Source organism: Onychostruthus taczanowskii, unplaced genomic scaffold, assembly GCF_017590055.1.
Source record: "Onychostruthus taczanowskii isolate IOZ18803 unplaced genomic scaffold, ASM1759005v1 scaffold5, whole genome shotgun sequence".
In the NCBI taxonomy this organism is placed as follows: Eukaryota; Metazoa; Chordata; class Aves; order Passeriformes; family Passeridae; genus Onychostruthus; species Onychostruthus taczanowskii.
In genome coordinates this window covers 3,940,511-3,954,279 of record NW_024502568.1, presented here as the reverse complement: position 1 = coordinate 3,954,279, position 13,769 = coordinate 3,940,511, and the positions used below count along the sequence as shown (strand labels likewise).

At 34.6% G+C, this 13,769-nt stretch overlaps 1 protein-coding gene across 5 annotated transcripts in view; it reads left to right on the top strand.

The window, feature by feature from the left end:
* The window catches only part of EXOC6 (exocyst complex component 6), an 85,519-nt gene that overhangs the window by 38,729 nt on the left and 33,021 nt on the right, over positions 1 to 13,769 (top strand). For 2 of the 5 annotated variants that reach the window (XM_041415363.1, XM_041415365.1), the window contains exons 15-19: positions 645 to 754; positions 1,790 to 1,901; positions 2,716 to 2,850; positions 5,869 to 6,048; positions 9,098 to 9,127. In XM_041415363.1, coding sequence (XP_041271297.1) covers positions 645 to 754; positions 1,790 to 1,901; positions 2,716 to 2,850; positions 5,869 to 6,048; positions 9,098 to 9,127 — 567 coding nt within the window. Of the gene's footprint in view, positions 1 to 644; positions 755 to 1,789; positions 1,902 to 2,715; positions 2,851 to 5,868; positions 6,049 to 9,041; positions 9,128 to 13,769 lie in introns of all 5 variants that reach the window. The other 3 variants (XM_041415364.1, XM_041415366.1, XR_005953459.1) reach the window with 2 other exon arrangements.

The window sequence follows — 13,769 nt, the reverse complement described above, 5'->3', positions numbered from 1 at the left end:
ATGTGTTCAGTGCAGAAATACCTATTTAGACTGTGTAGATTTAATAGAATTTATTAACTTTTTTTCTCCCAAATACAGTATCAGCTTAAAATTGAAGTAAGAAGCATGATGTTATTATTGTAAACTTACCACTATTTCCTATATGTTAATCCAAATTTCTGAAAATAATTCAAACTGCCTTGGTTTTGTGAACCTTGAAAAATAGTCTAAGCATTCTCAAGATACTTGGAGAATCCCAGAAGCGTTGAAATTCTCAAACTTTTTTTTTTGCACTGTTTTGTTTGGGAAAAAAAAGATTGTATTTTGGAACATCTTATCCCACTTACATCTATATTATTCATTCAGATTAAAAGCAGTTTGAGACCTGTTTTTTAATGTATGTTTGTAAATTGCTTTCTGCTGGGGCGTCTTGAATTATATAAAATCTCCAAACTATTGTAATTTAAATAAGTGATAAAATTCTATTCTGCTTATAAGCTCTTTAAACAGATGTAGAAGTCATCTCAACATGTGCAGCTTTGTATTTGATGGAAATAAGAAAAGGTTTAGATAGATTAAAATGTTGATAATGTTAAGTGGCTTTCTAGTTATTGTGTTTAGTATCAAGTTCTTGTTGGAATCAGTATGATCTCTTATTTCCTCAGCAATCCTTTCCAAAGAAGCTTCCAATGTCTCAGTCAGTGCCTCAAATTTATATGCAGGTGAAGGAATTTATTTATGCAAGCCTTAAGTTTTCAGAGTCACTTCACCGCAGGTAAGCTTGAGCTGTCAGGAATGTGGCTGTAAAGTAGCTTGTAACTTTCAGGTGACCTAAAAATATATATACTAAAATGAAGGTACACTTTCTTGTCTGCTCGTTTGCTGTGCTTGTTTCATAATTTGCATATGTAATTCTTCATGTCTGTTTAATCTATGATTCCCATTGCTGTAGCATGTATTTATCCATATGTGGATATGTATATACTGTATAATGTGCATCGGTGAGCGTAGCTTGATGGGGTAAACAGTTTAAAACGCTGCTGGGGTTCTTTAAACAGTATTGACGGTTTGAATTATCTAGGGAATTTATTTATTTAATAAAACACGTGTAGATTGAAAAGAATACTTTGATACTGACCATTTCAGAAGTAATTGTTTAGCATCCATGATTACTTCCTATTGTTTCATTACTCAGTGCTTTGAGTTTCCTTAGCAATGATTTCTCATCTTAGCAACAAAATGTGCTCTCTGCATTTTCATTCCCTCTCCTATGCCATCTTTTTCTGATGGAAAACATCACAATTCACCATTTCCTTTCCTCTCTTGGCCTTCAAAAGCTTAGTTTTAATTGGATAAAATAGAATTCAGAGATCTGAAATCTGGAAGGTATTTGTGGCCTTGTCACCCACTTCTGCACTGTTCAAGATGTAAATTACTCCCTTTCACACATTCTTAATTGATACTGTTTATAATTTACACGTACTAATGAGCACATGTTGACCTCCTTAGTAACTCATTAAAACCCACAAATTACTCTTTACTAACATCTGTGTCAATAAACATGTCCAAAATCTAAAAATAACAGATTTTGCTTCAGTGTTGAAATGCAGTTAATGGATAATTTGGTAGGTGAAAGAGTGTTTTACCTGCTAGACCACAGAAAACTTGGAGCAATCGGAATTTAAATGCACATAGAGAATTCTTAGCGTTGAAAGTTCTCCTGACAGGAAGAAATTAAAATTATTAAGTGTTGTTGTTGAAGTATTCTTAAGTACAGCATAATTATAAAAATAAACTTTTTTTTTTCCAGTTCAACAGAAATAGACGATATGCTCAGAAAATCTACAAATTTGCTGCTTACAAGAACTCTAAGTAGTTGTTTACAGAACCTAATTAAAAAACCTCATATAGGTTTAACAGAGGTAAGTTTTGAAACACATATTCAGAACTATGGGTTTTAAAACAATCCATGCTAAAACTATTTTTGTAAATGTAGATACACAGAAATTGATACAACAGTATGAGCAAATCAAGTAGTGTTTGTTTAACAATTAAAAATGAAAATAAGTTTAAAGAGCATCAATATCTGTTACATACATAAGAACAATACAGTCTTGGGTCTAGCTGGGACCAGGGATGCCTTTTGAGAGAGACATGACAATGAAAGAGTTTTGTGGTTTTTATGATAGACAGAAAGTTGCAGGAAATAAACCAAAGAGATATACACTTTTGTTTACATGCAGAGCATGATTTGTGTGTTCTGTCTAGCAGTTAGTACCACTAATGTTGAGTTTCTTTCTATAAAAAATAAAGTGGAATGGAATATAAGATATTCTTGAATGCATCATTCTGCAGACAGTGTTGTGACTTTTTAAGAGCAGTAAATTAAAAAAAAAAATCAAATGGCACAAATTAGTGCCGTTAAATTTTTTATTTCAGCAATATATTTTCCTTTCTTTTCCCTTTTTTAATTCTAAAATATCAGCTGGATTTATTTCATTAAGTAGGTGTCTCAAATATTTGTTTTTGAAATGGCATAATTTGTATTTAAGCTACATTATTACTCCTTAGTGGTATTTGAAAGCAAACGTGAAAACTAACAGGAAATAGGTGTTAACCTGAAATATTGAAATTAATTTCTAGTAGCATTGTTCCTGGAAGAAGTAACCATCTACAAAATTAAATGACAATGGCTGATATAAAAAGATTTTTACAAGAATGTTTTGTCTCTTGTAGCTTGTTCAAATCATCATAAACACAACACACTTGGAGCAAGCCTGTAAATACCTTGAGGATTTTATATCTAACATTACAAATATTTCACAACTGACTGTTCACACTGCAAGACTTTATGGACTTTCTACATTTAAGGTATGGTATATCTCATCCATTATATGACTATGTCTGAAAAGTTATGTAAATGAAGGATTTTAAAACAAGAAGGGTGAGAGCAAAGCTGCTTGTCTTCTCATCGTTGGCTCTAAAATAATTCTGAACTCTTAAGCATTCAGTTGTAACACTGAGTAGGTGAACAGTGGATTTTTGTGTTATTAGTATGATTTGGAATATGTCAGTGCATGAGAAACCTCAATATTATCTTTCAAGTGCATTTTTTATTAAGTTGTAAAATGGCAGTACTTCACCAGAAGCTTTTACTAGATCAAGTTCCAGTTTGTCTAACTTCTCCCTTTTTCTGAATGCAATCAAGCAAAACAGCTACCTTAATCTGAAATGTTTGTGTCTATTTTTCATTCTACAATAGAATTATTTTGTGATGTATTTTCAAAGGGTGTAAGTATTAGTAGAAAAGAAGTATTAGCAACTAGCACTCGAACTAAAATTATTCTAGGATTTTTTGAAATTTAAACCACAAAACAAAAGTAAAAGTCATCAGGGATTCTACAGCATCTGCAACTTGAACTTTAGGTATTTCGTGTTAGGTGTTTGGTGTTCAAACTGAAACAAAGGAGAATGATTTCTTGTATGTATGGGATAAAGAGAATTAATCCTATTAAGAGAGTTCTCTTTTCTGCAATTCGTTTTATCTCTTGTTGCAATATGTAGTCTATCCTACTGTAATATACCCTCTGGCATAGATGTTAAAAGGTGGATGAGGTGGGATAATTGCAAGACACTTCATATTTCCAGTTGATAGCTAACAATTCTCCCACTAGCTGTTGCTTGTTTTCCTAAGGATTAGTGCATAAGGCAGGACAGAAAGGTTGTGGCCTGGCAACTGTTGTTGGTTACCATTGCCCTTCCAGCAGTTTTACTGATTTTGGTCTAGGGTGCCTAGTTTGCTTGTTGTGTACCAGTAGTGCATGTGTGTCTTGGAATTTGTTTATCTGTAGCTATTTTCCTCTAAGGGCAATTCATTATCTTTTTACCAATCAAACATGCATTCAAAACCACTTAACACAGCCATAGTCTTTGATTTCAGTAAGAGGTGAGATACTCTTTATCCTTAAAATTTGTTAATAAGTGCATTTGCAAGTTGCATTATATTTTTTGTAGATTGCTTATGCTGTTTAGCAGTTATGTTTAATACTCCTACAAACTAAGTTCTGTTGGAGGGATTCAGTACTGTCTGTTCTTAGCGAGTTTGCATTTCGGAAAAATGCGGGATAAATGCTGACAAACAGAAGGGCTTTTTGTGTGTGTGGCTTCTCTCCTGTCTACTTGCCTGGAGAACTTGTTAGCACAACGTTCTCCAATTATAGTGGAAAATTCTTTTCTTGTTAATTTCTTCTTAATCCCTCTTTTTTTCCCTTTCTATTGTAATGAAAAACTGCTCACAGTTCCCCAGCTGGGCCCTCACAGAGTTTGGTATGTTCTACTGTTACTAAATTCATCTCCTAGTGGCAAATTGTGTCACCTCCATTCTTTCAGAGTGGTCCAAAGTCTCCTTTTATTAGGAGCATTGGTCACGTTTACATTCCGTGAGATGAGCTTTTACATCTACACAGTATTTTTTTAATGCAAGACAAAACCAGAAGGACTAGTCTTGCCATTGCCAGAAAATAATTTTAATTGTCAAAGGTAATACAACCACTCCATGAATGACTTGGATTAAAAACAAAAAAAAAAAAAACAAAACAAACAAAAAAAAAAATTAAGAAATTTTTCTCTAAGCCTAGGCAGATATATTTGCAAGTCCCATCATTATAAATTGTTGTAACTGAGGTTTCATTGTTAATTAGAAACGTTATATGTAGAATTGAATTTAATTGAAACTTTCTTAGTCATTGCCATCTACAAAATTGTGGATATCCACATACTCCTTTGACATGATGACAGGTTGCCTGATTCTTGCATGTTGGATTTGGAGAGCTGTTCAGTGGAGCCTTTCTCAAGTTGGTTTGACAGTAAAAATGCTATTTTTAGGGAATCATACTTTGATACTTATTTATGGCAGGACCACATACTTTCTTGCTTACTCCTAGAGTGCCTTTCAGCCTAGGGCCTGATTGAAGACTAAATTTGGCACACTCAATGTGAGGACACCTTAAAGCACAGATAAATGTGAATATTTTTATTTTTTCTTTTTGCAGTTCTTATTTATGCTTTTCTCAAATGCCATGTTTTTTGGATTGCTTTCTTCTAGAGGAAAGTAGTGATGGGAGTTTCATCTGCTTTTTTATTACTTCAGTGTATTACACTTGCAATTATCAGGCTATTTTTACTCTCTAAAAACCTTAAACAACTGATCCATTTGGTTTAAATCAGAAGTCCTGCTTGAATTATTTCTCCATATCAGTTAAGATAATTTTATGTCAAGCCCAAATTAGAAAGATCTCGATATCTTCAAACTCCAGGCTGGCAAAAGCTCAACTTTCCAGCAGCACACACACAAGCACCTGCTCCTAGATCCTGCTGGATTTCTGAGGATGTCCCCTGTACAAATGAGGCAGAGACAATGTGGTAAACTCAGCTCACAGTAAATGCAGGACTTTGCTGTTCCAAAAAGTACAATCCAGAGTGTGGCAGAACAAAAGTAAGAGAAAGTAGAGGAGTGCTCTGCATCATGGTATGTGATGATCAGGATATTTAAAGGAGGATGAAAAATTATGAGTATTCTTCATATGTGCAGCTTAAAGACAGTAATTGCATAAAAATCATATGATTGCTTCACCTCTGTCCATAAGACAAAATTATTGGGTTCTTTTATTATTTTCTTTTTAAAAGAAAAATCGACTTTGTGTCAGGGTTGCTAAATTTGTAAGGCAGAATTTAAGGTGGTTTTTAAAGTACATTAAAGTACCAAGTTCAATGAAATATTTTTTAATCTAAGAAAAATACAAGACTGCAGTTTTGTTGATGGATATAATTTTATCTGCATTTAATAATATTTTATAATTCTGACAAGAATTGCACACTTTTTTTTTTCAGGATGCAAGACATGCTGCAGAAGGAGAAATATATACAAAACTTAACCAAAAAATAGATGAATTTATTCAGATTGCTGATTATGATTGGACAATGTCTGAGTCAGATGGAAGAGCCAGTGGATACTTAATGGACCTAATCAACTTTTTAAGAAGCACGTTTCAAGTTTTTACTCATTTACCTGTAAGTGTTCAAAATTAAGTTTAATTTCAAACTATTTGGTCATAATTTTATTTTAAAACAGTAAGGTTTGAACAAAATGTTCTGGTTTTTCATTTGTGCACGTGGTGACAGATGTATTTTTAAGTTTTTCTCAGCACAGAAATATTGTCAAATGTATATCAGTATGTTGGTGTAGCTTACCCATCCAGAATACTTAGAAAATGCTTTCAATTACCAGTCTAAATATTGTTACCAGCAACTAATTTACAAATAGTGTAAGAACTCATACAGTTTTCTAGAGACTTTTTGGTGTACCATGTTGGTTTATTGTGCACATGCATTGGTTCAAAAAATGCAGAATTGGTGTAAATCCTACATTTGTGCATAAGATTGTGGAGCTCTTGTGTTCTCCAAGGTTTTTAGCTAAATATTTTTCATCATAAAAAGTTATTTGATTCTAGTTAGCAGAGCTTCCTTGAGTGAATCCTTGTTCATATTCAAATATCCTGTGTTATTTTGTCCCAGGAAAAAGGGTACTGTTTAACCTGTCTTATGTATGAATTGTTACGTTCTGTGGTCTGATTTCCCCTTGCTTTCATAAAAAAGACTATTTCTAGTTTGACTTACCATCATAATGGTTTGTAGCTTTCTAGTTCTGGAGTAACTTCAGTAAGTAATTCAAGCTACATCTGCTTTTTATCAGCTTGTCCTTGGTTGTTACAGTCACACTGATGTCTGAGTGCTTTGCCCACCTGCAATGGTTATAAAGAATAAGTCCTCAATGCATAGAATGTTTTGAGGCTTCAGACTGAAAGAAAAAAATTTCTTTATGATGTTGAAATTGCTGGCATAGCAGGCTGATCTTGTCTTGCAGATACTACACAGAGGCTGTGATTCTTCTGTCTCCTGTTCTTTTAACTGACTCAAAGACAAAGGCCACTCCAACTGTATCATGTGATACTGATGTGAATGTGTCATGTGAGGCATGTGCTTCTGTGCCAAATCAGTGGAGCGTTTTTTGATAAAGAATAGAAAGTTTGTTAGATAGTGTAATTCATTGTAACTTGGTATACAAAGCAGTGTGAACAAATGGCACTGCTCCTCAGTGGCCATATGCATGTGGCAGTTAAGGGATGGGAAATTTGTAGAGCAGGATGTGCAGAAGTCTGTCAGGAATGTATGTTGCTAAATGGCTGTTCAGAAATAAGCCACAGACAAAATGAAGTAATGTGTTAAGGGGAATGCAAAGAAGCAGCTGTGGCATTAGGACTTAAGAAGTGTGGAAGGTATAGAATTATGTGCCTGGGGGTACAAGTCAGCGTTTGGAGAAAGCTAGTTTCTGTAGAGAGGTTATTCTGTAATTTCAGACTCTGCTCAGGTAACAGGCAGGATGTAGAACTGTATGGACAAGTAGTCTGCTGTGGCAAGAGGTTTCTTGTCATTTTTTACTTATCCTGCATCTTGTTCCCTGTTCTATCTTGGCCAGTGGTAGAAACATACAGTCCTGTAAATGTTGTGTGTGAGCTGTGGAGTTTGCATGAAAATGTGTGCACACTATGGGGAGTCTAGTTACATTTGTACTGGTAAGTTATTTCCATTCAGAGAAATTTATAGTGAAAGTATTTTCCAAGATTAGCCCAGAACCAGGTTCTATAACTCGCTGAAATAATTAGTGCTTTGGAGTGATAAACTGAGCTAGATTTTTCACATGCTGTAATTAAGGTTTGGAATAGTTTTAGAATTAATTTTCATTAATGAATTATCCCAATAATGTCACAGTGTCATTTCCATAATAATTTTTGTATGGCTGGCAGAAACATTCCACTGCTCAAAATAGTTGATCAGAAATTTTTCTGTAATTAGCAGTCAAAGAACAAATACCTAGCACACTGGCCATAATTCTAGTAAAGAAAAGAGAGGAACGAGTAGAGAGGTATCTTGTCTTCTACCTTTACATACCTAATTCTGTTAGATGGTATTGGGCTAGGGCTAGGGACCCTAGCTGGCCACAGCAGTTCTTTGTTGTCACACTCCAGGGTCACTGACTTTCTCTGTGGTATTGTTTCAAGCACTAGTCTGCTTGTAGAAGTGTTATAATACGTTCTTTAACTTTTTTTTGTTGTTGCAGTCAGTGGGTTCCTCTCATTAGAATCTTGTTTTATTTTCGCTGTGTGTATAAGCTGTGTAAATGCACAGGGATGTGTCTCCCTTTGTGCTTCTATGTGGGGCTGTACTAAAGTATTTCTGTAGCAATGTAGACAAAACTTTTCAAAAATCATCTTATGTTGTATATCTTATGTTTTTGCAATTTGTATTATTTTCATTGGAATATTAGAACTCTGAATCAGGTAGATCATGAACTGTACTGAATCTGCACACAAAGTGACATAAGGTAGTTGGAGTCTGAGGTCTCTGTTGAATCACTGGAATTGTCTTGTGCCTCCAAAGCTTTTTTTCCCCTCTGAAGTTTTGCATGTTAGTTTTCTCCTCTGTGTTTGTTTGCTGCACTTAAGAAGCAATATTGGAAAAGAAAACAGCTTTCTTCGACCCTACCGTTATATAGCTATAGGTTTAATGTTAAAATTTATTAATGGGTCATGTTATATTTAGATTCTTACTATCCTGAGACATTTTAAATCTTGCTTGAACAAAATATGTTAATAACATACAGATAGCCTCTGTAAGCCATAATGGTAAACATGGCTTTTTTTTTTAACCTAAGACTTTTGAAGTGTATTCTTTCTTGTAATGAAAAGTTCTGGAAAGGCATTTCAACAGACACTTTGAAGTTTATGACTTTGATATTTTGGCATATAGTTCCTTATTACAGAAAAAATATTATTGCCAAATTAGTATTATTTAAGTTGTAATCTCTTTGTTACACTTCAACAAAATACTATATAAGTTCAGAGGTCTAAAACACCACTATTATGTAGCTATAACTGTTCTTTTTGTACACTTTTTCTTATCTTTTATTGCTACCAATTTTTTTATTCTTTTTTTTTTTTTTGAAGTTGACAGTACATCTTAATTTTTTTTGTTTTGACTGCCTTACTGGTTTCCTTCTCAGCATAACAACAATGACCATGCAGCTATGTCGGTAAGTAGATGCAAGATGAAGAAAAAGCATGTGAACAGAAAAACTATGAACTGCCTGCAGGCTTATTGCTTCAATTTTTAATCATTTAATAAAAAGACCCTTTCTGTTTTGCTGATAACTTGCTGTGTACCTTGTGTGGATGCATGCAGGGATCAGGTTAATGACTAACATTGGGCTTTCATACACTGGGACAGACAGCAGGAGTCCTAAAAACCTTGCAGAAGGTTGATGGGGTGTGCCTTGCATCCCAAATGAGGTAATTTAGAGACTGAGACCTCTTGAAAGAGAGGTCAGGTATCAAAATACAGCTATGAGACATGCATACAGAATTAGGATAGAGTGATATAGCTGAATAAAGAATCAGTGAAAGTTCCATCGTTCCTCTGCTGCATTTGTCTGGGGCCAAGGGAATGTGTGTACTGGTGTTCTTTATTTGCTTTTTCAATTATTTTTAAGAAGCTGATGAATTGCATTTAAGAATTCTCCTATTCCCTGGTTATTTTCATGTTGTAAATTTTTTTCATATGGCATAAACATTGTCATGATAATAAAAGTGATGAGGTTAATATTACTAAATTATTAAAACCTGGAGAATGAAAGTAGCAGTCGGCTCCCAAGTTGTTCAGAGCCTGGTTGAGGTGTAGGGAGGTGGAGTATTTAGTCTGTTAAAGAGAAGGCTGAAGAGAGATCCACTGGCAACCTACAACTTCTTGAAGAACAAATACAAAATTGGTGGAGCCAAACTTCTTGGTTGGACTGACAAATTCAGACATAGCTGTGGTCACAGGTTGAAGCTTGGGAGATGGAGATTTGATAGGTGTGGAAGGTGTGCTTAAAGAGAGTAGTGCAGTTTTGAAGGAGATTGCACAAGGAGGCTGCTGAATTCCCATCCCCTGTTACTTTGAAGGGTCCAGAGGAAAAAAGGTCTATGGACCTGAAGTAGCATTGGCAACAGTGCTCCAGGTAGAAGGTTGGACTAGATGACAGTGGTGGTTCATTCCAATCAACACTTCCATCATTGGAATACTCAGCATGCTGGTGAACTGTCAAGCTAAGAGGTGCCATGAGCTGTGTATTTTGTGTAGCAATGTTTCCTGTTAGTATTGCATAGGTCTCAGGCTGCTGGTTATTTCATGATCGAGGGCTGGCAGAATTTCAGCAGTGTAGAACACAGAAGCTGTGTGGCTTTGGGAAGGCTATAATTGGAAAGTCATGCAGTTTTTAATGGCTCTGTTTTCTGAATTCACAAGAATTTCGTCTTTTGGGATTATGTTTATGTCCCATTTTAAGTTAGCCTTGCAGTTTGTAGTGCCATTAGATACTTTGAATCAAAAAGCTATTTAAAGTTTCATTATACAGCCATTGATCTCATGAAAACATAAATTGGATGATCAAATTTGTTGTTAAGGAACCACCCTTTTTTGTTTTATTTTGAAGAGTTAGGGAAAAATGTTTCCTTGTATTACCAGATGAGTTAACTTGAAATTTTGTGAGTCTATGTGTTAGTGGTTTTAATCTAAGTTTAGAATTAGCTGAATTTTTATTCTAGATGTGTGCTCTGTCAATACAAAGTTGGAAAACGGGCTGTTGAAAAGAGACAGTTGCAAATTAGTTTCAGTTGGGTATTTTTAATTGTTTCGGTAGCATTCAGGGCAGAGACTGGAAGTAAAATTGATTCTTAAAAATTCCATTCATGTTTTTAGTATACTTGTATTTTACCAATAGTTCAAAAGTTGGGGTTTTTAACCTTACAAGATTTGTATGTTTAATTTATTTGCATTTTCAGAAAGAATAACATTATGTTATTTCATATTGCTAAATTAATTCTTCTCCTTAGCATCTTAGATTTAATGGGTATGTTTTTTATTTTCTTTTTATGCTGAGGATGGCAGTTTGTGTTATTTTATTGTTTCTGTGATTGGCAGCAAAAGCCTAATTTCACAGCTTGCAGTGAGGGTGAAGGGGTGGTGGTTTTCTGCAGCTATATTCAAAAACTGTCAATCAACAGCCTCCACAGGCTACTTAGAGAATGGGTTTTCTTACTGACTTCTCCAACTGCTGCTTCATGCTGTCTTTGATTGGCACAGCCTGGCAGGGAGGATGGATGAATCTGTCACTGGCTGGTTAATTGTGTTGCTGGTCTCAGCCTGACATCAGGTCTTTGACTCTTAAGTGGCTCAATACAAAACAAATTAGCAGATTGTAGTCATATTTCTCATTCTATATGCTTTGACTTTGTTGAATGCAGTCCATAAATCATATTGACTGACACCATAGTGAATGATGAAAGCTGCTTTTGAGACAGCTAGCATGGGCTTTAGAAAGCAGCACCGCGAAGGTGCCGTGGAAGGATGCATATGGCTGACCCTTTGGGAATTTCCTAGGAGCCAAATGTCTCTTTACTACAATTGTTCTTAGGAGAAAAGCTTTTGGGTCCTATAAAAAAGGATTTAATATGTCAGCAGATTCTCTTTACAAGCTCCTTTGAAATATAAGAAGTTTGTCTAAGGGTTTTCTCTTTTTACAAACTTGTATTTCAGCAAAATGTGGAGGCTGGGTGAAAAAAACAGTTGCCTTTAACACTGTTAGCAGGTGTTTTTGAGTATAGAATAGGGTCCTTGTTTCCTAAACTTTACACTGATTGAGTGGAAGAATAGGTTTTGTAGATAGGAGCAATTAGCATAGACACAGCAGAGACAATAGTAGTGTCTCCAAATGGGAGGCAACTGGGGCAAATGTGAGAAGCCTGCTGAATCTCTGCATGCTGTTGAATATAGGTATTTAATTGCTAGATAACCATGGCCACCCCCACCCCCTTAAATAATAATAGTAATCTAAAAAAGCGAAAAAACCCAAACATCAAGACTGTTTTAAAATTAACTGATATTGGGTCAATCCTGAAAAATAAATGTTATTGCTATGTTCAGAAATCCTTACATTTCCTCTTCAAAATGCTTTATGAAAAATTGGCAAGGAATGTTGGAAATTTGGAAATTAATTTTAAACTAGATCCTATTTTTCAAACAAATGTTAATTTTATTATTTTCTCGGTATCATACGTCCAGTGTAATTTGAACTGGGAAGCACTGAATTTTGAAGAGGATAACATAATGCAGTTCACATTTCTCTTAGTTAAAATTCAGCATTTTGATAAATATACGTAGCTTTATTTTTTTTCTAAATTTGAGAATATTAAATGATTTTTAGTAAGTATCTACTGTATGTAGTAAAGTTGTAGTTTTGTTGATGTGTCATTTGAACAATAAGCCTGTAGTTCAAGTTACATAGTTGGAAATACTTTATATGTTAGGATATTTCCATTTTATGAAACTTCAAAACCAACATTAAATGTACATGTATTGATAGTTATTTAAAGTCCAAGTGGCTTTAGCTGTGTCATTTCTGTATTGTAACCATTATCTTGTGCTCCAGTACTATTGATATTTGCCAGAATATAACAATTAACTACACATGCTTTTTAGAAATATAAAATTCTGTCATTTATTTAAGATAACAGAGGAGTACGCATTGTTTCCATATGAAATAAACTGAATGTTAAAATTTTTCATGACAACCTATTAATCTGGTTGAACTTTTATTACATTATAGTGGCAGCATAAATAGGACATGGAGCTGATTTGATGGAGCAGTACATTAAACAAAGATGCACTAGTTGTTCCATTAAATCAAAATGACATTTCCATTAAGTATTTCAAATGCACTACACTGTAATTACATGAACTGTGGCCCATTTAGTCCCCTTCTCACCTCTCTTTTTCCTTTCTTCTTGTATATTCTTTTTTTCTTCTTTCCCCCCCATTCATATTGATATTGTTCTGCTTGGGGAATAGAGCTGCATGTCTCCCAGTATAATTGCTGTTGGGTTTGGGAGACTTTTAAGCATGCTGTTCTTGTATTGTTTCCTACATTCTTTGTTGTCAGTTCATCTATTTTCCTCAAATATGTTATTTGCTTTTCTGAGATTTTCAATTAAGAAACTGACATGTCATTTTAGATAAAAAGCTCCTTATGGTTCAAGGTGTCCTAATGCTAGAACAGAATTAGCAACAGCCATTTAATGTTTCAGTTTGAATGTGAGGAGGGTTGAAGGCTTTCTGTTGTATTCGCTATACTTTAATTTCATTTTAACAAATAATGGATTTTTAAAGAGTGAAATATTTGGGGCCAAATTTGCTTTCTGTTATGAAAATTTTCTGCACATGAAAATTCAATCGTCTTAGTGAGTTGACACATTAAGGACAAGATCTGGCTCTTCGGATGCTGGAACAGAACTTTCCAAACTTTTGGAACAGTGACCTGTCCATTATAATTGTTCATTATTTATATGTGTTTCTGGGAGTCAACAGGATCAACCTGATTTTGCAGAAAATAGCTGGGGAACCATTACTTTAGAGAAACAGGTGACATCACTGTACAAATGGATAGAAGTAAAACAATAGTGCTGTGTGCTCCAGTAACTCTGTTATTATGATTTCTTTTGTGTAAATGTGTTGTTACCTTTGTTTCAATATCGTTGTAATGCACACATCAGTTGAAAAGAGTGGTTTCAATACATTAAGCTAGAGATTCATAGAGTTGCATTTGACACCCAAGATCACTCTGTTTTAAGAGATGGCAGTGC